Source organism: Esox lucius, chromosome 19, assembly GCF_011004845.1.
Source record: "Esox lucius isolate fEsoLuc1 chromosome 19, fEsoLuc1.pri, whole genome shotgun sequence".
Lineage (NCBI taxonomy): Eukaryota > Metazoa > Chordata > Actinopteri > Esociformes > Esocidae > Esox > Esox lucius.
In genome coordinates this window covers 4,247,029-4,274,229 of record NC_047587.1, presented here as the reverse complement: position 1 = coordinate 4,274,229, position 27,201 = coordinate 4,247,029, and the positions used below count along the sequence as shown (strand labels likewise).

Sequence of the window (27,201 nt, the reverse complement as noted above, 5' to 3'; positions counted from 1 at the left end):
ACCGCATCCCTTCCTGTTGTCCTATCAGATCCAGACAGATACAGACTACAATCTACTAGCCTGGGGAGGTACAGTGATGCTGTTAGTCCACCTACCACAGCCTTCTATCCCTGCTGGGGTAATGTATGGTAATGTATCTCAATGTATCTCTAATTGTGGGCGACTGGGGCCTTTTTAAAAATGAATGATTTAAAAGTAACTTCAGGATCTACGGTGTTATTTAAATTTTATAGCATAAAGCCTAATCTAATCTGTCACGACTACTCATAATTAACGAACATGACTGGAAGAAATAGAAACAGGAAAAATAATCAATCATGTGTAGTAGCTGACTGGCTGGCTGGACCTTTCAAGTCCATTGAGATATAGATCTATCGAGCTTAGAGATGAAGGCTCACTCTCCCTTCACGTTTTATCACGTTTCTCACTCTCTCCCTCTCTCATTCCTGTCTCTGACCCTCCCTCCTTCCCTCCCACCCTCTCTCTCTTTTCTCTCTCTTTAACCCCTCTCTCACTCTCTTTATCTGCCACTTTCTTCACCTCTCCCTCTCCCCCCACTCTCCCCTGGATCAATATACTCCTCTATATTCAGCAGAGCCCTCCCCATTGCCATTGACCTCAAGTATTTCCACACCTCCTTGGTGAAAGCTGCTTTCCTCACACCAGCAGAGCGGTCAGCAGACTTGGTCCTGGTATTCAGGACTATTTCACATCAGTCACAAACATTGACTGTTTGCTTTCGTCTACCCAGAATGCCAGGTGGCCAGGGTTCACTTTTCAGCGCTTTATTTTTCTATTGGTTCCATTCTATTCTATTGATTGTATTATATTCTATTGGTCCTGTTCTATTATGTTGGTTCTATTGTATTTCTATTGGTTCCATTGTATTCCACTGGTTCCGTTGCACTGCTCAATTAAGGACAGCTAAATGGTTATAAATGTTTTAAAATATAATTTAAACCCAATTCCAAACTTCATCTCTCTCTCTCTCTCTCTCTGTCTCCCTCCCACCCTGTAATGCCTTAGTGAAAACACAGAGGAACTTCAACTGAACGAACTTGAGGAGCAAGGAGAGGAAAACAACAGAGCCCATTTCCCCTCTCTATTGTATCCTCAGTGAAATGATTATAATAAGCAACTCTCCTGCCCAGTAGTATAACTCAACAGCTATTGCCCTTAAGCTCTGAAAGCAACGCAACTGATTACCTTATATTTCAACCATGAGTTTTTCTTATTAATGGCCACGTCGTTTCATGTAGAAGCCACAAGCCCTAAAAACTCACATCCAAGTACGGTAATAACGCAGAAATGCTTTCCGAGATTCTGACACGGTCTCCGTCACCTCTTCACTCCCTGTGCTTTGTCTCAGTGTGTGCTTTGTAATGAGCAATTAAATCTGTAAGTCAAGCTAAAGTAGGTCTTTGTGACTACTGTGAACAACCCCTGCCAGTGTAGAACTAAAACACAAATCAATCTGAGGTGATTAGAACTGTTTGTTGTATATATTAAATGTATATGTGTTCTAAGACACAAACCAGTCTGAGGTGATCGGAACAGTTTGTTGTATATATTAAATGTATATGTGTTCTAAGACACAAACCAGTCTGAGGTGATCGGAACAGTTTGTTGTATATATTAAATGTATATGTGTTCTAAAACACAAACCAATCTGAGGTGATCGGAACAGTTTGTTGTATATATTAAATGTATATGTGTTCTATATAAAACGTGTATAAATAGTATGTTGTTAATCATCAAACAGCCTAGTAGGGAACTCTGTGAACTGAAAGGGTCTACTCCTTAAGGCACCAGAGTTGGACAGCACAGTGACAGGTATATTACTTTACCGGGCTACTTTAGAGTCGGGCTTGGGCCAAAAAAAGCGAAATATTCTCATTAATTTACAGCGTAAACGTTTTTTTTGTGTGCACAGTGTATTTCCCGTCCTCGGTTTCATCAAAGTTAACAACCCGTATCTCTCGTTAGACTAGTCGTATAAAATAGCACGGTCAGCATTTTCACAAGCCATACGTTGCCTGCATGTACAGTTTTACAAGTTACACTGTACCTTCCCGTGCGTCCTTATTCACTGAAACCGCATGTGGGCTCTATTCAGATGTGAGGCCGTAGTATGGGGAAAGCTTGTACCAACATCTACAGCCGTGACATGATATGCCAAAGTCCATGCAATAACAGCCTTGCTAGAATATCCGAAAAGATACTTTTGCCCTGAGAACCAAAATACTGGAGGGGATACCAATGTTTTATTAGTGATTCAACTGTTCTGGATTAGAACACTGGAGAACTTAATCATCCAATCAGCAGAGGCTATATTTTTTCTTATTTCTTTATACATTCGCTAATGAGAAGCCATGAGGCTGATGCTAGCGTGGCCATCTCAGCTTCTTATGGTAAGGCTACCTCATGAAAGCCTACACCATGGATTTAACAGGATCATTTTCATCCAATAAACAAATGTATTTGTTGAAGACATTTTAAGACATTTCTGAGCACCAAAGTTCACCAAAGTTCATAAAAATACAGTATAACAAAGAAAATAAATATCTGATTCCAACTATAGCTCACAACCAACTGAAGCACAACAAAAGCAACCAAAAATACTTCCTAAATGCCAGGGGTTATTGTTCCGGTCAGAATGATAGTTAGAAATGTCAGTACCTTTCCATTGTCAGGACCTGGTGTCTCTTCACGGGTCTGGTTCTGCTTGAACTTCTCCTGTAGCGTCTCAGCCAGCCTGCACAGCAGGTAGCCGTTATCCAGACGCTCCATGAAGCTCTCGGCTGTGATCTCCAGGCCTGAGAAAGGGAGCGGAGGTCACGTTAACACAAAACATCTCTAAAATTCGCCTAGGCTTGGCACGACATTGTGACATGCTTTTTGCTTTGAAATGCAACTGATCCAAATGAACAACCCCCTGTTTTTAAAAGAGTGTGGGTGGCTCCATATGAGTCAGAAACATGTATTCAAGTTTCCAACTGAGTACAAAGTGAAAATAAGAAAATGTCATAAAGGCCAACTCACCAGAAACGGTGACAGGACCCTAATATAAAAAAAGGTTGGGTTTGGATGACCATATGTGAACAATAAAACTCCTAGTGCAAATCATCCCAGAGACAACACAGAGGCCTTCAAATCATCCCAGAGACAACACAGAGGCCTTCAAATCATCCCAGAGACAACACAGAGGCCTTCAAATAATCCCAGAGACAAGACAGAGGCCTCCAAATCACACCAGTCACCACAGAGGCCTTCAAATCATCCCAAAGTCACCACAGAGGCCTTCAAATCATCCCAGAGACAAGACAGAGGCCTCCAAATCATCCCAGAGACAACACATAGGCCTTCAAATCATACCAGAGTCACCACAGAGGCCTTCAAATCATCCCAAAGTCACCACAGAGGCCTTCAAATTATCCCAGAGACAAGACAGAGGCCTCCAAATCATACCAGAGTCACCACAGAGGCCTTCAAATCATCCCAAAGTCACCACAGAGGCCTTCAAATTATCCCAGAGACAAGACAGAGGCCTCCAAATCATCCCAGAGACAACACAGAGGCCTTCAAATCATCCCAGAGACAACACATAGGCCTTCAAATCATACCAGAGTCACCACAGAGGCCTTCAAATCATCCCAAAGTCACCACAGAGGCCTTCAAATTATCCCAGAGACAAGACAGAGGCCTCCAAATCATACCAGAGTCACCACAGAGGCCTTCAAATCATCCCAAAGTCACCACAGAGGCCTTCAAATTATCCCAGAGACAAGACAGAGGCCTCCAAATCATCCCAGAGACAACACAGAGGCCTTCAAATCATCCCAGAGACAAGACAGAGGCCTCCAAATCATCCCAGAGTCACCACAGAGGCCTTCAAATCATCCCAGAGACAAGACAGAGGCCTCCAAATCATCCCAGAGACAACACAGAGGCCTTCAAATCATCCCAGAGACACCACAGAGGCCTTCCAATCATCCCAGAGACAACACAGAGGCATTCAAATCACCCCAGAGACAACACAGAGGCTTTCAAATCACCCAAGAGACAACACAGAGACCTTCAAATCACACCAGAGACAACACAGAGGCCTTCAAACCATTTCTGGTGCATGCAAAGCAGAGCTGTCCGTTTCTAGTCTTGATTCTAGGCTTTGCATTTGGAGTTGCTGCAGATGTCTGAAAACAGGACGACCACATGAGTGTCAAGGAAACATTAGCCAAACGTTAAGTGTGCCAAAATCGACTGTTTGTTAAGAAAAAGAAAGACAGCTCAGCAATGGCAAGTGACCCAGTAGGCCACTATAGTGAATGTACAATCCAAGCAGATCAGGGACACTCTCCATTGATGTGTCAAAGACACAGATCCAGTACCGTCCTGGACCCAGTTCTTATAGACAGATGAGAGACGGATGAACCTGTATCAGGGTGATGTAAAACCTGAGGGTGGAGAGACGGATGAACGGATCCAAAGCCCACCACCTCATCTGTGAAACACGGTGGAGGTAGTGTCATGACTTGGCCATGTATGGCTGGATCTGGAAGTGGAAATGGAACTGGCTCTCTGTCTTCAACTATGTGTCTACTGACAGCAGCAGTAGGATGCATTCTGAAGTGTACAGAACATCTCTTCTGCTCAGATTCAGTCACTCAACTCTAACCATGTGGATGGTTTCTCAGACATATGGCCCTAGCTGCCGAGGAATTCCTCACGGCCGACAGGTGCCGAGGAGTTCCTCGCGACCTACAGGTGCTGAGGACTGACCCAAGCAGGAACTCACAACACAAGACTGAAGGCAAAAAGCAGACATAAGCAGGAACTTTTAGTGGTCTTGTAGAACCAAGACCAATTTTAAGTCAGCTTGTTTTCATGCAGTCAATGGCAGGCAAATTATGGTAGTTTCTTGGCATTTCAAAAAAATTATTGCAATTGTCACATTTTTCTGTTACTTTATTAATGGACACCTCGATGGTAGCTAAAAAAAACATAATACTGAAAGTGAAGAAGAGACGTTATTCTACTACACAGCCAGTTATATGGCAAAAACACAATTTAAAACTGAAAAGATATTATGCAGTAAAACTTTGGGAAAGGGGTTTTATGAAGAATTCGACTGGCAACCGGAATAAAGTTAACTTTGTTCAACATTCCAGCTGAGCAGAACAACTGGCCTCACGTACAGTGGAGATTTGTTTTTCAATTGAATTGTTCACATTATAGGTCACATTAAAGGTGGAAAAAGTTCTAACATGATTTATCTTTGTCTCATTCTTTTACATCACAAGAACCTGGCATTTTAACTGGGGTGTGTAGACTTTTTATATCCACTGTACATGCCGACACGGACCTATCTTCCTCCGTGGCAAAGCTACCTGTCTCAGTGTCACCACGTCAACCATAGCTGATGTTGGCTAACTTCGTCCCCAGGCCGGAATGGCTGAAGAGCCGGCCCAAGGGCCAGTTGTCGGACAGGACCATTTGTTGCTGAATGGCACCGGAGAAACGCCAACATCGGACCACGCTCAAAAACAAATGTAGTCAAGGCTGATGTTTGAATGAAGTCACGGCTGCTGCGTTCGCCAATGAGGAAGATTTAAAATGACGCTGTAGGTAAAATCAGCAAGTTCAGTTGCCCTTTAAACTGTCTGATGGGACACAGACTGTTGTTATTGGTAATGTGTTGTTAAACAGACATCATTGTCATCATTACCATCATGACCCTTCACACCGATGACTTTGGTCAACACCTTTGTCAGGCCTTAAATTAAACAGAAAGCCCATTGAGTATGCATGACATGCCATGCAGGGGAAATGTTGACCTGCTACATTGATCCAGTTTAGCTCTCTTAGTGGCCCATGGACTCTACAGCTATTGACAGAAGGCACAGTCTGGTTGGTAGCCAAGACACTGTCAGGCAGATATGACAACTGAACAGACAATGGGTCATCTGACTTCACACGGTAACACCTCATTATCCTTCACAGCTCCCGAAAGAGAACATGCACACAGACACACACCCGCACACACACACACACACACACACACACACATGCAAGTACACACAGACACCAACACACATGCACTTGGACGAACACACACACACACACAAGAGTATGTTCACACACACACACACTGTGCAGTAGAGAGATAGAACAGTGATCAACATGTGGTATTTTCAGTTGACTACAGTCCAGACGACAATTCCTTCTCAGTTAGATCATTCTGACTTGGGGGGGGGGGGGTTCTGACTGTGGAAAAGAAACTACGGGGATTTCTTTTCTCTGTGTCTTTTCTTTTCCTATGTAATGGGGGAGGGGACTGCAGGAGGGGGGAGCCTGGGTGTTTGAGAGTTTTAATGAGTTCCAAATGTGGTAATTAATCCCAGAGGAAGGAAAGGGAGATTGAAGGAGAGAAAGAGAGACTGAAAGAGTGAAATGTAAAGATGAGAAAGAGAGAGGTGTGAAACAGAGAGAGAGTAGAGAAAGAGATGGAAAGAGAAGAGACAGATTGGAGGGGTGGAGATGGAGAGAAATGTAATAACCTTTGTATAAACACTCACCTTATTAGTTTCATTCACCCCCCCCCCACCACCACAGCTAAATCTGTTGCAGTCAATCATGAAGAAAGAGATAATCATTATCAGTTGCTGGGTATTTGCAAACCTGTACAGGTGTAGAATTGCCATTTGAGCCAATTGAGTACGGCAGGAAAAACAATCCAGCAGTGGATTTTTGTGGATTATAATGAGTTAACATTTTTGCAGGTGTTGAAACTGTTGTAATAAGGGAACATCAAGTACTATATTTCAAAGTGCAAATTCAAAAAGTGGACTCTTTAAATGTTAAAACAAAATTTTTCTGCATTGCTGTTAAGTTCTGAAACGGGTGATCAAACGACGGTCCCACATCTGTAGAAGCGCAAGGCAAGGCCAGCTGTGTATGGACCTGGTGTTTCCTTCAGAGTCATCTTCCAGCCCCAGGCTGCCCAGAACACAACACACACACACACACACACACACACACATAGGCCATGCCTATTCCCTCAGCTATTAGTCCAATGCCAACACACTCATACAAATACACTGACACATTTGTGCACTAACACACACACGCAATGAATGATAAGAGGCAGGAACTGACACATATACGGAGATAAGATCTGATTGGATCAAAAAGCTACTTCCTGGAATAATAATTACTTGAGGAAAAAGCCAGGAGCCTGCTGAGCTGGTATCACGCAAAACAACTCTACAAGGCCTGATAATGGAAAACTAGAGATAAGTATATTCATGTCGCGCTTTAGGTCACTAAACGTACTAATAACAGACATTATTCAATCTGGAGATGGTTTCAAAGTCACACATTCTCCATTCTTGCCTCATTAATGGTCGCTAACGATCTTAAGATCAATGGGAAAACGCGAGCCCCTTGAGAATCCATACAAATGAAAGGAAACCGTGAATAATGGCTGAAGCTGAATAATGGCGCCCACAGAAAACCAATGGGGGTGCATTCATTACGCCGAATTCGGTAAACATTTTGCGTAATGAATGAACCCTGGATCTTCCCCACAGAGTGGAGCACCTGCGTTGAAGGTGGAGGTCAGCGTACACCCTGTGGTTTATCACACTAGGATTTTGGTTTATTCAGCCTGCCCATGTGATGTGTGTGCGTGCGTGTGTGTGTGTGCGTGCACCAATCCCTTTACAAATAAGCCATAAAGGAAAGAATAAATTGGACTGCGTAGCATGTAAAGAACCAACTGCACTCGGCTAAGCACACACGCGTATTTGAGTCTCAGTAATCCGGCCTGGTTAGAATAAGCGTATACGCAGCACTGAGGAAAACCCAAACCTCCTGCCAGGAAGAAATAAGAAGAAGAACCAGGCTCAGGACAATACAATGGATACAGCTGCTGGATGTCAGCGGGCAAACTAAGAAAACTACTCGGGGGGTAATGTGCCAGCGATCGATAATACTCTAACCCTCAAAGCAACGGTGGGCAGTTTTCATTTGGGTGGCAATCGAATTCAGTGTCCTTACCCAGCATGCTGGTGAGCCACAGGGCCAGGTCCTCCTTCATGGGCAGCAGGCTGGCTTCGTGGCGGCTGGCCAGCCATTGGCTGTACTGTTGCACATCCGTCAGACCCGGGCCAATGGGCTGCTTGGGACTCAGTGAGCTGCACATCCTGGTTCCCGCCCCGTCACTGGTCTGACAGAGGAGAGGAGGAAGTCGCCAAACGTCACAACAAGCAGGTGTTCACTTTGCTACGTAAACAGGGACACCAAAGTTGTATGCCCTGAATAAAATCCTATTTTTACTAATACTAACCCTAGCCTCAATTGTAATGTTTGACCTAAACATTTAACCCAAAAACAGTCCTTTCTCAAAATGGGGACAGGAAAAATTTCCCCGCTAGGCAATTTTTTCAGATTTTACCAAAGTTTGGGGAAAATGTTGTCAGAAGCACAGTCACACACACAGACACACATTCCAGTAATACTAACTTTGTTATGTTATTGTCATGTTCTTTAAACCTAACCTTAACCCTAAATACAACCTTAACATAAACACATAAACCCTAAACTTAGCCTCAATAACCTTCATACCTAAAATTAACCTACTGCTAACGCCTAACCCTAAATTCGGTCCCCTAGACTCTGGAACAGCCTACCAAAGAATGTCAGAGATGCTACGTCAGAGCATTTTTTTTAAATCTGACCTAAAAACTAATTTTATAAGATGGCTTTTACAAATATTTTATCATTGTTATTTTATATAATTTTTTTTGTTGTACTTCTTTTACTTTTTTAAATGTGTTTTATATATATATTTATTTGTATGTATTTCTATTTTTATTGATAGAAAAGTGCTATATAACTAAAGTTATAAAACCGTAATGCCTACACTGAACCTAGCGCTAATGCTTAATCCTAAGCCTAATTGGACAATTTTACATGTTTTACTTTGGTCATAGACACAGACACACCAGAACTACAATACCATTCTTAGCAAAAGCCTACCCACACCTGTCACAGTCTCTAAACGTCTTTGAGTTTACATAAAATTCCAAAAGGAATTTCTTTGATATTTTTCCTACAAGATCCACAATCACAAAAAAACTTTTTTCAAATGAAAAAGAAATACAAAATGAGTACAAAATGTGTTAATTGTGTGTTATTTTACCCCAGAGCAATTATTTGGTGGAGGCATCTTTGACAGCCATTACAGATGGGAACCATTTGGAATAATATACTACGAATTCTGCACCACTCTTAGGTTAATTGTGTCAACTGTTTTTATAAAAATTGCTCAAGGTCAGTACATTTGGTTGGCAATCATTGCTAGAAAGCAATACATAAACCTTCTCATATGTATTAAGCAGATTTGGATCAGGATGGAGTTTGCACCATTCAGGACCTCTTCAAGTCATACTGGTGTGTTCAGGGAAATAAAATCTGCAATTATCCAGCAGAGCAATTCCACTGGTTAGGTTTTCCTACAACTTGGGTAGATTTTATATTTGTACAACTCCTCTCAATGTTGATTGTGACAAACTCCTGCCGGTAATTAGAAAACATACCAAAAATAGAAGCACCATACCTGAAAATACAAAGAGATCAGGGATTTTTATATTGAAGAATGTGTTTATTTTAATTAAGTGTGTATGTCCATGTAATGTTGCATGTTTTATGTATGTGTATGTCCATGTAATGTTGCATGTTTTATGTATGTGTATGTCCATGTAATGTTGCATGTTTTATGTATGTGTATGTCCATGTAATTTTGCATGTTTTATGTTTGTGTATGTCCATGTAATTTTGCATGTTTTATGTATGTGTATGTCCATGTAATGTTGCATGTTTTATGTATGTGTATGTCCATGTAATGTTGCATGTTTTATGTATGTGTATGTCCATGTAATTTTGCATGTTTTATGTTTGTGTATGTCCATGTAATTTTGCATGTTTTATGTATGTGTATGTCCATGTAATGTTGCATGTTTTATGTATGTGTATGTCCATGTAATGTTGCATGTTTTATGTATGTGTATGTCTATGTAATGTTGCATGTTTTATGTATGTGTATGTCTATGTAATGTTGCATGTTTTATGTATGTGTATGTCTATGTAATGTTGCATGTTTTATGTATGTGTGTGCCATGTGTTTGGTTGTGTTTACACTTAAATGAGACCCAGGCCTCAACGTGTCCCAAAAACATAACCGATTTTATTCAAATCAAAACCTGACACAATACAGATTGAAAATATGTATCTTCAGGTATTTTGGAGGCAGCACAGTTGAATTAATCTGCATTAACCGGGTAGTTAATCAGGATCCAAAGAATTATGAAAGCAAATGGAGCAAAGCACAGGTAAAAATATAAAACCCTGGAATAGGAGGGGGAGGGGGGTTCAGCACAAAATCACACCCATTTCAAAGCCAAAGTTCATTTCAAACCCAGAGATCAACCATAATGGCTTTCCAAGAGTTGTTGAGTGGTCCAGTCTTAGTCCTAACTTAGAGGTGTAGTTGGCCCATTTTTCATGTTGCCTTATTTTAACTATTTGTTCTTGTAGAATATGAACAATTTCTCAAGGGCACAAATAAATTAATTTCAACTTCTCTGATTAAAACAAATAATATTTTGGATACTTTACACTCCAATCACTTGACCTGCGGTAGTTCATCCCACAAATATTTTTTAAAAAAATACAGAGCCTTGCAAAAGTATTCAGAAGCCTGAACAATTCAATAATATTACTGAGTTACAAAGGAAACACTGATGTATTGTTTTTCTGTTATTTTATTCTGATATTTCATTTTAAAACTCCATCTATTATTGCACTGTGTCAACAATCTTGATGAGAATATACAATGAAATATATGTTGAATTTAAAAAGGAAAAAGATTGCTTGCATTATTATTCAATCCCTGCTGTGAAACCTCCTACTTTACATAGATTAAAGAAATTGCTCTGAAAAGGACACCACCACCTTACCATTGGCCTCCACATCTCAATGTGTGAATTGAAGTTGACTAAGATCATTGGTCAGGCTGTGAATCTGAAGGAAAATGAACATGGCAAAAGGGCATTCGACAGACGTTAGAGATAAAGTAATACAAATGCACAGATTAGTAAATGGGTACAACAAACCATGAGCTAATATCCCAATGAGCACAGTTCAATCGATAATCAGAAAGTGGAAGCTGCATCACACCATATAGGCACTGCCAAGCTGTCCCTCAAAAGCCTGCCCTCAAACAAAACGGAGACTTTTGAGAGAAGCCACTAAGAAGGAACTACAGAGCTCAGTGGTTGGGAGTAAATTAATAGTGCACCAGTCAACCATATGAAGAGCTTTGCATAACATTGGCCTGTGTAGGAGGTTGACAAAAAAGAAGACGTTTACTCACAAAGTACCGTTTGGAATCATCCGTAGGTTTCCAGAAATCTTGACATTGACCCAGATGTGATGTGTGAAAAGGTTTTTGTCGGGTAAGACCAAGATAGAGCTTGTTGTCCAAAACTCAAAGCAGAATGTGTATCACAAACCTAACACGGCCCTGCCTCAGCACACACCAAGTATGGTGGTGGCAGCATCATGCTGTGGGGCTTCTCATCAGAAGGGATTGGGCATCTTGTCAAGTTGAAGGAAAAATAGACGGAGCAAAATGTGGGGAAATACTGCAAGACAACTTGCTTCATTCTGCTAAAAAACTGAAGCATGGGAGGGAATTCACCTTTCAGTAAGGCAATTATCCCATTCACTAAAAACAAGGGGGTGAATGTCCTGCAGTGGCCCAGTCAAAGTTAAGATCTCAATCTTGTTGAGAATCTGCAGGCATTATGTCAACATTGTGAGAAATAAGCATCATTCAAACAATCTAAACAACCTGGAGCAAATCTGCCAAAAACATGGGCCAACATCACCAGGACACTTCGGGCAAAGCTGAACATCATAAAATCAAAGGCAAACTTCGAAAATTGCTGCCATCAATGATTTCTAACCAAATATACTGAGCTTCATAAAGTTACACAAAAATTGCTGGCATATGTTGCCCGTAGAGTTTTTCAAAGTATGATTCACAGCTGAAATGACTTCCAAAGTAATCACCAAGTAATAGCTCTGGGATGTGAAGACATACTTAGTATTTTAATTTTAATTTATTATATTTCCTTTTGAAATATGTAGTTTGTGTAGATCGTCAGGAATTAAATAAAGATCAAATTTAAATGCAGCAGAAGAATAATCATATAATGTATCCTTAGGTGTGTACAGTAATTAAGCACCGTATAGATCTGAAAGACAACTGATCCTAAATCCGCACTGCTATTCCTAGTGTGAATATGGGCCCTGAACTACTTTAACCTGAGTGTTCCTTTCAGGGGTTTTTTTTGCCCCCGTTTTTGTGCCCCAATCCTGTCCTATGAAAACAAAAGAGGAGCCTGGTACCCTACTCGTGATAATGTCTGGAATGGAGTGAATGGAATGGAGTAAATGGAATGGAGTGAATGGAATGGAGTAAACGGAATGGAGTAAATGGAATAGAGTAAATGGAATAGAGTGAATGGAATAGAGTGAATGGAATGGAGTAAATGGAATGGAGTGAATGGAATGAATTGGATGAAATACAGTAAATGGAATGGAGTGGATGGAATGAAGTAAATGGAATGGAGTAAGTGGGATGGCATAAGTGGAATGGATGGAATGGAGTAAATGGAATAGAGTGGATGGAACGGTATGGGACACATGGAAACAATGTGTTTGATGTCTTTGAAAGAGTTGTAGTATTTCATTTCAACCATTCCTCCAGCCCATCCAAATGACAGTGCCACCAAGAAATAATGATAATTATCTGGATACTAATATTTTTCCTTTCACACACACATACAAGGCGTGTAATGATGTCACATTTGAAATGGACATGTGTTCTATGTAGAGTGGGGAGAACACGTATTTGATGCACTGCATTGTATGATTTTTAAATAATTTATTTGCATTTTATTGCATGACATAAATATTTGATCACCTACCAACCAGTAAGGATTCCGTCTCTCACAGACATGTTAGTTTTTCTTTAAGAAGCCCTCCTGTTCTCCACTCATTACCTGTATTAACTGCACCTGTTTGAACTTGTTACCTGTCCACAAACTCAATCAAACAGACTCCAACCTCTCCACAATGACCAAGACCAGAAAGCTGTGTAAGGACATTAGGGATAAAATTGTAGACCTGCACATGGCTGGGATGGGCTACAGGACAATAGGTAAGCAGCTTGGTGAGAAGGCAACAACTGTTGGCGCAATTATTAGAAAATGGAAGAAGTTCAAGATGACAGTCAGTCTCCCTCGGTCTGGGGCTCCATGCCAGATCTCACCTTGTGGGGCATCAACGATCATGAGGAAGGTGAGGGATCAGCCCAGAACTACACGGCAGGACCTGGTCAATAACCTGAAGAGAGCTGGGACCACAGTCTCAAAGAAAACCATTAGTAACACACTACGCCGTCATGGATTAAAATCCTGCCGTGCACGCAAGGTCCCTCTGCTCAAGCCAGTGCATGTCCAGGCCCGTCTGAGGTTTGCCAATGACCATCTGGATGATCCAGAGGAGGAATGGGAGAAGGTCATGTGGTCTGATGAGACAATAATTTAGCTTTTTGGTCTAAACTCCACTCACCATGTTTGGAGGAAGAAGAAGGATGAGTACAACTCCAAGAACACCATCCCAACCGTGAAGCATGGAGGTGAAAACATCATTCTTTGGGGATGCTTTTCTGCAAAGGGGACAGGACAACTGCATCTTATTGAGGGGAGGATGGATGGGGCCATGTATTGCGAGATCTTGGCCAACAACCTCCTTCCCTCAGTAAGAGCATTGAAGATGGGTCATGGCTGGGTCTTCCAGCATGACAATGACCCGAAACACACAGCCAGGGCAACTAAGGAGTGGCTCCGTAAGAAGCATCTCAAGGTCCTGGAGTGGCCTAACCAGTCTCCAGACCTGAAACCAATAGAAAATCTTTGGAGGGAGCTGAAAGTCTGTATTGCCCAGCGACAGCCCCGAAACCTGAAAGATCTGGAGAAGGTCTGGATGGATGAGTGGGACAAAATCCCTGCTGCAGTGTGTGCAAACCTGGTCAAGAAGTACAGGAAACGTATGATCTCTGTAATTGAAAACAAAGGTTTCTGTACCAAATATTAAGTGTGCTTTTCTGATGTATCAAATACTTGTGTCATGCAATAAAATGCAAATGAATTACTTAAAAATCCTACAATGTGATTTTCTAGATTTTTGTTTTAGATTACGTCACTCACAGTTGAACAGTACCTATGATAGAAATTACAGACTTCCACATGCTTTGTAAGTGGGAAAACCTGCAAAATCGGCAGTGTATCAAATACGTGTTCTCCCCACTGTAGGTCCTGACAGCAGAGACACCTATCTGCCCATCGTGTCCAACGCAGAACCAACACAAGACCACCATCCGAGGATGAGTATTTGGCCTCACAGCCTTGGAGCTGGTCGCACCTGACAGAGGTCCCGAATGTCCTCGCACGCATGTCCCGAAACACCACCCTATTCTCAGTCTATAGCAAGTGGTACATTACTTTTCCCCGGGCTCCAACCAGATGAGGTGCCTAAAAAAGGGGAATAGGGTTCCACGTGGGCCCGGCCCCGGCCCCCGGTGTGGAATACAGGATTCCAATGACACGGAACGTTCTCAGTGACCCTGACAGCCCGATCCTCAGCACTGGATCCACACCTAGAACAGTGGTCTGTTTCAGCCAGCACAGAACCGTGGGATCTCTGTCTCTTCAATGCAGCCGACAAGAAAGGAATGACATCAAAGCCATAGGCCGATATTAATACTTAAAGAGGTTCACCGTGCTTTTAGGTGCAGCGTGCATTCAAATACACCTTTGTCAAATATTAATAAAATAATGTCTTTCATGTGACAACTTTTTATTCTTTAAGGTTTTGAAATCTAAAACTAACTTGGCATTCCCTTTGATCACATAATTAATAAGGTGGATTAGGTTTAAAGAATCATCGGGTTACATTGATCAGGTAGATGGTGTTATCTGGTTATAGTGATCAGGTTTAACACAACCCCGTTTCCAAAAACATTGTGGAAAATGCAAATAGAAACAGAATGCTGTAACGTCTGCTCCGCGGGGCAAGACAAGTCCTCTCACAGACAAGCTTTATTGTCTGTACTCGTTGCCACAGCCGTGCGGTGCAGTCCTTTTTCTAATTTCCAATAAAGAGGAATAATACTGTACTGTACTTCGTTCTGGTTGTTTTTTCATTTCCTTTTGCCTCTTTTTAAGCAGCTGCTAACCTCGCACATCACAAATGCAATGATGCGCAAACCATTTACCCACATATTTAATTGAAAAGAGTACAATGACAACATGTGATATTTTGAAACTGAGACAGTTTATTGTTTAAGAAGAATACATGCCCATTTTGAATTTGATGCTTCACTACAGAAATATGTCTGTTTTTATGTCGCCTGAGGGCCTGAAGATCATGGCCATCCAATATTGGTTTTCGGCCTTGTCCCTTGATCATGTTGAAAAAAAAATTCTGGGTGGGATATTTGGGTTGCTATATTACCTGCTTTCAGGCTGAAGTAGTTGCAGCGGGTAAATTAAATACTAACCATGTGTTTCTCAGGATCATTTTATGCCAACCACTCATAACATCATTAGGCCAACAATGTAGAGGTGTGTAACCCTTTTATTACTACCACTGTAGGTTTTGCTGTTGGGTTGAGGTATTAATGTATAGAACAACTGGGAGCCAGATGTGTTGCTGCAAGGCTGGATGAATGGACTGAAAGGAAACATCAACAACCAGCTAAGCACAGGGTTTATTTGCTCAGAGCGGAGATCGGGATACAGCGGGTCCTCTGTCCACAGCGTTCCATGTACCGTAACACAGAGGGGGAGAAAGGATCATCGTAACAGCACACAGACAACTATTCTGAGACAGACCCGGGTTCGCCTGTTGGCTGAGTGCCCCCTCAGACTGCTATGTGGACAGGGTTTGCCAGTTTGCCAGACTGCTAGGTGGACAGGGTTTGCCAGTTTGCCAAACTGCTAGGTGGATAGGATTTGCCAGTTTGCCAGACTGCAAGGTGGACAGGGTTTGCCAGTTTGCCAGACAAGTTCACCATGATGCTGGTTAGGACCGACTTCTGCAATCTAGAGAATGTCAGAGGTAGTAGAATATGACTATTGTACTTTCCTGTATATATAAAAATGACATTCTCCATAAAAAAGACCTAAACACAGACGGACTACTTGTCTCTTTTCCCAATGATATGGCCCATTGGAGATTGACTCTAATATTTATGTTGCTTGCATTTTGGCCTGTCACACGAGGCCTCTGGGATGCACGTGTGACTATAGTGTACTGGGATATCACATATCCACCCGTCTGGCCCGGGATTACACACACCAATACAAATATTAAGAGATGTAGCATTGTGAGGCTTCAGCATTACGAAGCTTATACATTACATTGTCCAATCAATAGTTCCATAAAGAAGACATGTTTGTGTTGCATTGGCAGTATTGACAAATGGCTCAAAGAGGTCAGTGGAACACAGGCCATGGGAGATTGAAGGACTTTGTCAGTGGCAGTCAAAAACTCTCATTTAACAAAGTAAATATTTATCAAATATTTTATGAATGATCAATTAAAACAGGCCCAAAATCGAATAACTTAAGTTTGGTTTTGATACATTTGGTTGCTACAATAGCGAGCATAAAGAAATTGTTGAGTGTAGTAAAAGTTGGTTTAAACTGCAAAGCAGTGGATTGTGAACAATGACATAAAAATACAGGGTTTGACATCCACTAAAAGATCATACTTAAATGTTTACCTCAACATACAAAAAATTACCTAAAATGGCTTATTTTGCCAGGGGTCAGTGACGAGACTCTCAGGCTTTCCTCCAAGGACCCCCCCCCCATGTTGCCATGACATTTCCATTGTTTGGGTGGAGTTCCATTAATCTCTTTGCCGTATCTATGCAACATGAACAAAGGTCTAGAATGGAAACTACAATCTGAATGCTTGTCATTAATGGACAAATGGACTTTACAATGCTGGTTCGCTACTCTACTGCAAACACACAAAAGTCTATTTAAAACCTCTTGAAGACTGACACACACCAGTCTATTTAACCTCTTGAAGACTGACACACACCAGTCTATTTAAACTCTTGAAGACTGACACAGCACCAGTCTATTTAAACTCTTGAAGACTGACACAGCACCAGTCTATTTTAACTTATTGAAGACTGACACAGCACCAGTCTATTAAACCTTTTGAAGACTGACACAGCACCAGTCTATTTTAACTTATTGAAGACTGACACAGCACCAGTCTATTGAACCTTTTGAAGACTGACACAGCACCAGTCTATTTTAACTTATTGAAGACTGACACAGCACCAGTCTATTTTAACTTATTGAAGACTGACACAGCACAAGTCTATTTTAACTTATTGAAGACTGACACAGCACCAGTCTATTGAACCTATTGAAAACTGACACAGCACCAGTCTATTGAACCTTTTGAAGACTGACACAGCACCAGTCTATTTTAACTTATTGAAGACTGACACAGCACCAGTCTATTTTAACTTATTGAAGACTGACACACCGCAAACCTCTTGCTCACTCAGTTAATTAACCTCATCCCGAAAATCATGTTCATCAAAAACAAAAAACACATCCGGCCTGTGTTGGCTGAGACTCCAGACTCTATTCATTACCCTTCAATCAGTCATGTGCATCTAATCAAACATTAAATCCACACACTGGCAGGGGAATCTACTGGATGTGAATAAAAAAGAACATTAAATCTATACACTGGCAGGGGACTCTACTGCATGTGAATAAAAACAAACATTAAATCTACATACTGGCAGGGGAATCTACTGCATGTGAATAAAAACAAACATTAAATCTACATACTGGCAGGGAAATCTACTGGATGTGAATAAAAACAAACATTAAATCTAAACACTGGCAGGGGAATCTACTGGATGTGAATAAAAACAAACATTAAATCTACACACTGGCAGGAGAATCTACTGGATGTGAATAAAAACAAACATTAAATCTACATACTGGCAGGGGAATCTACTGGATGTGAATAAAAAAGAACATTAAATCTAAACACTGGCAGGGGAATCTACTGCATGTGAATAAAAACAAACATTAAATCTACATACTGGCAGGGGAATCTACTGGATGTGAATAAAAACAAACATTAAATCTAAACACTGGCAGGGAAATCTACTGGATGTGAATAAAAACAAACATTAAATCTAAACACTGGCAGGGAAATCTATTGGATGTGAATAAAAACAAACATTAAATCTAAACACTGGCAGGGGAATCTACTGCATGTGAATAAAAACAAACATTAAATCTACATACTGGCAGGGGAATCTACTGGATGTGAATAAAAACAAACATTAAATCTAAACACTGGCAGGGGAATCTACTGGATGTGAATAAAAACAAACATTAAATCTACATACTGGCAGGGGAATCTACTGGATGTGAATAAAAACAAACATTAAATCTAAACACTGGCAGGGAAATCTATTGGATGTGAATAAAAACAAACATTAAATCTAAACACTGGCAGGGGAATCTACTGGATGTGAATAAAAACAAACATTAAATCTACATACTGGCAGGGGAATCTACTGCATGTGAATAAAAACAAACATTAAATCTAAACACTGGCAGGGAAATCTATTGGATGTGAATAAAAACAAACATTAAATCTAAACACTGGCAGGGGAATCTACTGGATGTGAATAAAAACAAACATTAAATCTACATACTGGCAGGGGAATCTACTGCATGTGAATAAAAACAAACATTAAATCTACACACTGGCAGGGGAATCTACTGGATGTGAATAAAAAAGAACATTAAATCTACACACTGGCCGGGGAATCTACTGGATGTGAACAAAAAAGAATATTAAATCTACACACTGGCAGGGGAATCTACTGGATGTGAATAAAAACAAACATTAAATCTACATACTGGCTGGGGAATCTACTGAATGTGAATAAAAACAAACATTAAATCTAAACACTGGCAGGGGAATCTACTGGATGTGAATAATAAAAAAATAAAAACATCTACACACTGGCAGGGGAATCTACTGAATGTGAATAAAAACAAACATTAAATCTAAACACTGGCAGGGGAATCTACTGGATGTGAATAATAAAAAAATAAAAACATCTACACACTGGCAGGGGAATCTACTAGAATAAAAAAGAACCGAGCACAACAGCATCTTTATTGTCTCCTTTTTCCATCCCAACCAAATACGGTCACATTGAAAGTCAACAAATCGTCAGTTGAAGTCGACTCGGCTCACCCGTCAGACGGACCGGATGCACTTTGAAATCGCCCCACCTGCCGTGACAAGAAAAGAGAAGTCACCCGTCTCATTTTCTGTACTGTCTCTGGCAGAAGCCCTCCACGGCGCTGTCGTCCACTAGAGGCCTCTATCAGCACTTACAGTAAGTCTCAGCCACATCTAGAACTATTCTAAACTGACAATGTTGTGCAACTGAAATTGCAGTGAAATACACATCTTGCCAGACATATTAGACTGACGTGAAAACACCACTAGTCTGCCTGTCTCCTGCCTGTGTACTGCCTACAGTTTCCTGCACAGGCGGTTGTTAAGTCGTCCTGCTCTGCAGGCAGCACGGCCCCACCTGTCAGGGCAAACAGACAGCAGATGTATGGTTCCACGCAAAGCGCAGCAGGAAGATCAAACACGGATGTCAAGCTGCTATCATCACAATACGATGGCCGCCTTTCAACGTGGAATTATCAGTCAGACACATGATGACCTACCTTTGTTTTTTCAAGCAACCAAAACCTATGTTTGTTTGTTTTTTTTCTTAACCCATTATTTTCCCATCTCGTGCTTATGGCCTGCAACACCCAGTACACTGCGGGAGTATGTTCCAGCACCTTCTACGCATTTACCAGTACAATGAGTGGAGAAGAAGACTTCCTTACAGTAGCCATTTTAATAAGACTGATGACCGTGGAAAGAGCTCTGTCTGACAGAAGCTCCAGTCTTAGTTCGACAGCGTATGTACTACACAGTGTTTGTCAGTCTTTGACAGATCCACAGAACGCAATCTTTTTGCAGACAACTGGCAAGGAGACGAACAGAGACACACAGAACACACAGGCTAGCGTTGAAAGGGTCCCTCGACCTCCAACCTCCGGCCATGACTCAGATACTGTCACACCACGGTGAGGAACACCGAACAAACACAAATTTGATGGCAAACTCTGGGCCCCTGAAAACAGCTTTTAGACCAACCTCGAAGAAGCAGCATGCAGACGCAACATTCCCATGTTTAATATTGGACAGTCCCGGGCAAAACGGAGCAGAACGCAGGGCCTCTATCCCGGGTGCGGCCCCCTGTGGAGGCCCCTGGCCAGGGTCCTTTGTATCTATCACGGTATATCTGTCAAGCTAGCTCCAGAGATATCTACAGAGAAATCAGAAATGCTTTTAGTGTAAAACCAGAGTGGGAATATGTAGTTTTTATTCAAAGGTCACATGTGGAAATGTAATAATTCAAAGTAAATGTGTCTAAAAACATTAAGTTAGGTTATTTTCAATGTGTGAAAATTTAGTTATTGGGTTATTCAAAGTAAACAATGACATATACATATGTCACAAGTTTGTCTGACTCTCGATAAGCAGATTAAGGACCCCGCCGCAAAAACCCGGGAGTATCACATCAAGACGACCCGGGACAGTGCAGACATAACACAACCTAGTTGGCTCCTGATGGAATCAGGACACAGACGGGGTCATTATGGGAATCACGGAATGTTGCTGTTGAGTCACTCAATTAGGAAAACACACAGTCCAGTCATGTCTGGGACCCCTTACTGTTCACCGTCCTCCTGACTCACAACCAACACTCCTCGTCCGTGGGCTCTCACTGGACTTCCCTCTCCAGTCTCCTCTTGTGTTCACAACAGCAGAAGGATCTGGTCGGAGGTCACTGGGGGGTGGGGGGCATTGATCGACTGTTACACGGTACACCTAAGCAAAGGGGTAAGGCACGAGGGGGTGTGGTATATGGTAATTATACCATGATGTAGGGACGCTGTTAGGTATGACACAACGCGGAGTGCCTCGACACAATATATAAAACCCCATGTTTCCTATTTCTTCCGTGAACTTGGAGATCGGGAAGACATTTCCCACCTGATGTCTAAGGTGCTACTGCCTTCATCCGTTCAACATTCAGGTGTCAAACCAACTGGTTCATGTTTCTTCTAAAGACATGGGACTGGGATTGGCGATGTCATGTCCACATTGTTTTTACGTTTCAAACCTTACATGGACCATTCTTTCTTCCGTTGGATCACTGTGAAAACGCATGTTAAAGCTGACTTTCATCAAGATTGTACATGGTCTATAACTGTTTTCTCTCCCTCATTGTCGGTGAGCTTTTTTGGCATCCATAGTATCCGTAACTGTTCTGGATGTGATGGTTAAAAAAACTTAGCATACCTGAGCTTCAGAAGTTTGTACATTCTGATGTGCTACTTCTGGGATGTACTCTTTTGACTTTTACTGGGGCAGTTGTTGGTTTCTTATGGGTTGTATTAACTTGAAAAACATTTGCTTGACATGTATTTCTCATACATGACAATACTCTTTTAGAGAGAAATATTAAAAGATTGTGCATCAACAATCTGTTAATACTCTAGAGTAAAGTCTTTTTTAACCCCCACACCCCAAAAAATATGCTGACTTAATGCAGAGTCCAATGAAGTGGATTTGCATTTTTGGATTGTCACAATTTTTGTTTTGGCTCTTTATTCCTGCACTTGAAATATAATATGCTACAATGGCGATGGGGTAAAGTGGAGATTGTCAGGTTTAATTTTAGGGTATTTTAATTAAGATTGGAAGAACCATTAAGACATTACAGCACATTTTATATAGTCCTGCCTGTTTTAGGGTACCAAAACTATCTGGGCCATTGGCTTCACAGCTGCTCTTCATTATGCAGGTGTGTTTGCTAGGATTGTTAATGGATGCAGAAGAGTTATCAATCTTTTGAGCTGTTGAGTCAATTCTACTCTCTGAAAAAATCTAATAAAGGATGATGTAATCTTTAAAAAATAAATCATTATTATTGTGATCAGCCTGGCCAAAATGGCAGACCATGTTTTCACTTAAAAGACTCCCAGATTTTTGGTAATACATTGAGTTTCCATAATAACACTTCTAATGGGCTCCATTTCTCCAACATGCCAATACTTAGAAGTCCACACTCAAAATGTTTTGTAAATATATTGTCTGTCAATTCTGGGAGACATCAAAGCTTTCATTTTAAATGACAAATATATGCCCATAATGCAATTAGCATAAGCCCTTAGAGCAGTGTTTCCCAGTCTTGGTCCTGGGGACCCCAAGAGGTGCATGATTTTTGTGAGTGTGAGTGCTAGGGCAAAAGCAAAATAAAAACGGCACCCCTTGGGGTCCCCAGGACCAGGATTGGGAAATATTGCCTTAGAGTAATAGGAATAGAAATGCGATAAGGCATAGACATTATATCACACACTGTATGTGAAATCACAACATTAAATCACAAAATGCTGTTTGAAAGAATTGTGGGCAGGTTAAACGTTATAAATGGTTAACGAAGCAGTAAGGCTAACGAAGGCCTCCAATTAAACCTTCATGTTTATTCAGTCAATAGATTATCCTGATTACAACACGCTATAACTAAAGCACTTTTTACTTTTCTTTTAGCATCTTTAACTGATTTATATTACCATTAAGAAATGTCTTGGTTGTGGCATATTGCAATACACTAAGTCAAAGGACTGAATCCAGGCACTCTGTGTTGCGTTGTGACTAATAACAACTTGTATACCTAGTGTATATCAATATTCTTGGCATAATTCAAAGAGATTTTTCTGTCCTCAACTGGGATATCATAGATTGCCTTTGGTGTTGAGATATCTCCACTCAGACCCCAGCTGCAAAATTGTAGGCTATATGCAGTTAGTGAGATTAAAAAAAGGTATAATAAATAGTTTTTTTTCTCTGTTATTTTATTATTTCAGTACATGTGTTTATGTCATTATGCATTTTCCTTTTTACAACTGTAATAACATTTCAAAGCTGTCTCCCTTCCAGTAGATATTCCTGTCACTCATAAAAGGATCCAACCACAAGAGTGAAATAACCAAGTTTAGCCAATTTAATATGGCATAAACACAAGTACCCACACAGACATACACATACACGCACACACACACATACACACTCATCGGTTGTGTATATAACAAAATAATGTGTTTGAAAAATAATTCATATGAACTTCATTAAAAGTTGGTCAGCAGCAGATTTATAGATTCTTCTGTAAAACAACTAGACTGACTACAGTTAAAACAGACAGCTTGTTGGAATTATTATTTTATTTTATTGTGTCTCGTTTAAAAAACTATGAAGAGAACGACATGCTGTAACTATATATTTTTTGAAAACACGATAATCTGTCTAAAGATGAGCAATTTAGCATTTTTTCATTTTTTCCTTAATATGTTAATCTGTTAAACTGTACGTGCTGTAATAGGGCAGTTTCTCTCATATCAAGACTGAACATAATATATGAGAAGCTTTCTGCATGAAGGTTAGACTCATGAATAGACTCATGAATAGATCATTTTAAAAATAAATAAATAAAATAACAATAGAACTATTGTCGAATAAGTTGGCGCAGCCAATTATTTTATTCAAATTTTAGTTCGAAATATTAAGCAAAATTGCATCTAATGCAACCACATATATGGAAAAAATTAACTTTTAAATTACATTAAATATATGAGGGCTAATCAAATAGTCTACAGAACTCATCAACAGTGGAACGCAATCAACAGTCCCGTGCATCATACACTCACCGTTTTCTGCAAAGCTCTTCACCCTCCTCTCGCGCAGTCTCTTTGCTCCTTTCTGCGTTCTATAGTCATGCTTTTCACCTCCGCTCGTCTACCTTCCGCTCTCTCTGTCGCCGAAAAAACTAATCTCGGCTACGTCGGTCATATCCTTGTCTCCCAAAATCTTTACCAAAGTCAAGAATCTTTCTGTGGTCGATCCCTACCGCACGCGGATAGGAGGAAAGTTTATGATTAGTCACACAGGACTGGGTGGGAATTTTATGATGGGTTTTTCCTCTCGCACAAGTTGACATTTGAGAAACTCCTTGGTGTGCAAAAGTGCAATTGTATAGATGCTGAACTGAAAGTACATTAGGCTAATTAGCCCAGCTAACGTGCAGTTTTAGCCTAGTTATTGCAATTCACTAAAAGTAACGCAATAGCCTAATCTGAAAATAGACAGTAGTAATGTTAGATGTTATCATCAACAATATACACATTTATAAATTATGTAAAAGAATGGTAAACACATGGAAAATAATTAATTATAAATGACAATATTTACTGTTTTTCAACTTAATTTAGTAATGGTTAATGATGTACATAACTTTTATTTTGAACGCTTAAGCTTTTATTTTGAAGTAATCTTTACGCTTACCCCGAGACCCGGAAGATCACTTCACAACACCAACTGATGGGGGAAAGAGAAATGACGGGAGAACTAGTTGTGAAAGACAGTTGAGTTTTCATAACATCTTTAAAAACATTTCAAACGGCAACATTTTGACATTTCCAAGCGTAAAACATTTGATAACGACTACGAGACGCCACGTGCAGATGTCCCGAGAGCCGATAGCGCCACATGGAGGCTGTTCTAAAGAACTTGGAGAGTACCGCGGAGCTGCTTGCCTTGTCGCAGACCGACATAGTGCTGAAGTGGGACAAACAAACGCTCGACAGGGCCTTTCAGTGGGCTCAGTACTGCGAACAACTCTACACAAGGTTCCACGCAAACCCGACGGTCAGGGACATTTTGGAGAAACAGCTACAGGCAACAAACGAACGATTACAAGTAACTTTCCCGGGCTACACGGGTATCTTTTTCCCTGACCTTTTGCAGTTTCAGCATTTGCTGCTGGTGGGGTTGCTAAAGAACGCCTCTGTTCCGAGCTCAGTGATCAAACTACTTTTTGACACAAGTTCTTCGACGGTTGGAGAGACATTTAAGGACACTGTCGGTTATTGCACTGAGCTCATTGTAGTTAAATCAGCATGCAAAGTCTTAAGCGGCCTTAATGCGAAACGCGCTGTATCATTTCCTAGTCCTGATGCTGAAGTGATGGGCACGGCACTGATGGACATACTGGAGACCATACTCTCACCAGCCACAGGCAGGCCCAAAGTGGACCTTGCAGAGACGTTCTTGGACTCCATCTTACAAACCTGTGGTGAAAATAAAAACGTCTCAGTGATTCTTGCCGCTGCTCTCCTGGCGAAGAAACACAACAGTCACAAAACAACGGCACTGCCAACAACAAAAACGGCATCGACAACGACTTCTGGAGCTGATCCTGAAGACTTCCTCCTGGACTGGCTGCAACAACAACAACCAGACCTCCTCCGGAACATGTTGTCCACGATGCCCAGAAGGCTTTTAAAGGACCTCTCCCAGCACTCGGTGAAGTTTCGGCTGGCTTACCATAACATGTTGAAGTGGTGGGGGTCGCAGTTGGAGTATGACCCGAGCACCGGGGAGTGGCTTCAAATCTGCGCCAGCGACGGGCTGTCATTCAAAGATTTGGCCGACCGTTATAGGTTAGTGTTGGGGGCCTGTCCGTTGATGAAAGAGGAAGTTGAGAGGGAACTGAGGGCACTGATGGCTGCCGACGGGGACTTTGATGTCAGAGGGCTCAGTGTGTGGACGGACCTCCACGCTGAGCTTCACGGAGCACTTTAACTGTGCCACATGTGTCTCCTCATCCGTCATGTGCTGGCAGCGTTGCCAGACAAGCAGCGTGGGTCCCTGTTGGACCTGGTTTGGTGCCATTGATTTAAACAGCACGGATGCGCTGCTGCGTTTCATGTGTTTGTCCAGTTACAGTAATAAATGTTTTGTTTTAACAAATCACCAAGTGAAGTGGCCCTCTATTTCTTTGAACGAGATTTGTGTTTGTATTGTTGGGTCCCTTTGTGTTTTCTCCTTGGACCCACTGGGAGTCTTTCCACATCAGAATGAGCTGAAACACAAACATCAACTGGCAGCAATGACAGATGGAAGCATCAGACGTTGCCCGGGCAACCACTGCCTGGGTTCTGAAGGCCAGCGAGAGGATAGCGTGAGCCTCCCAAATGAGTCCTCGGGGACACAAGGACCCGTGCCTCATCGTAGATTCAATCTTCCTATCCGATCAGTTTGGGGGAGGTGGGGGGCTGTGAGGGTGAGGAGGAGGAACACAATGGGGTTTTAAGGTCATCCTGCATTTTGTCATTCTAGATGTTGTGATGTGTGAAAATAAATGGATCTTCTATCTCAATTCTGCTCTGAACAAAAAAACACAACATGCCATAGTTTCATTGATTTTGACGGGTGGATGTACTATCTTTGCAAAAGGGAATTGCTCATTAATAGGGTTGTGTACAGACATTTCTTGAGAAATACATTATAATATATTCTATTTAAGCTCCTGATTTTGATATTCTTTCTTGCAACATTTCTATTTTACAGTATTTATTTGGCTGTTTTGCGGTTAGTTTCTTTAGCTGTTGGTGTCAGGATGGGTAGCGAAGCTGCTTGTCTACATGAGTGACACTGAATAACAATTAGACGGTCTCACAGCTCGGCCCACATATGCCCTGAACACCTCCCTGGCTGGGACCGTAGCAGCTGATTAACATCAACATGCTTAATATTGACCAGTGTTTCAGTATATATTTGGATTATTATTTTTGTGTTTTCTTCAGAAATCCTTTCAGTTTAAATTAACATAGTTCTTGCCTGTTTTCAGATCCTTACAGTTTTGTCTCCATGGAAACCATGTACAGTATTTCAGTGTGTCTCTTTTCACCAGACACGGAGGAGGACGGATTCAGAAAAATCCCTGTCAGAGGCCAGCGTTCCCCAAGTACGTAACGAATGTTTGAAATTTGTATTAGCAAATCATAATTTAAAATGTAATTTAAATGATCT

General features: G+C 41.2%; 2 protein-coding genes across 2 annotated transcripts in view; one reads left to right on the top strand and one right to left on the bottom strand.

Annotated features, from left to right (window-relative positions):
- The window catches only part of LOC105018192 (growth arrest-specific protein 2), a 40,365-nt gene extending 15,918 nt beyond the window's left edge, over positions 1–24,447 (bottom strand). The window contains exons 1-3 of the mRNA XM_034288061.1: positions 24,039–24,447; positions 8,059–8,227; positions 2,680–2,816 (exon numbers count right to left, since the gene is read on the bottom strand). Of these exons, the coding sequence (XP_034143952.1) occupies positions 2,680–2,816; positions 8,059–8,203 (282 nt within the window). The 5' untranslated portion in view covers positions 8,204–8,227; positions 24,039–24,447. The remainder of the gene's footprint in view (positions 1–2,679; positions 2,817–8,058; positions 8,228–24,038) is intronic.
- A 248-nt stretch (positions 24,448–24,695) lies between these two features.
- Positions 24,696–26,141, top strand: fancf (FA complementation group F). Its single transcript, NM_001310913.1, is given in 1 exon segment — positions 24,696–26,141. A coding segment is annotated over 1 exon segment (1,095 nt). The 5' UTR covers positions 24,696–24,876; the 3' UTR covers positions 25,972–26,141.
- Positions 26,142–27,201: the final 1,060 nt, after the last annotated feature.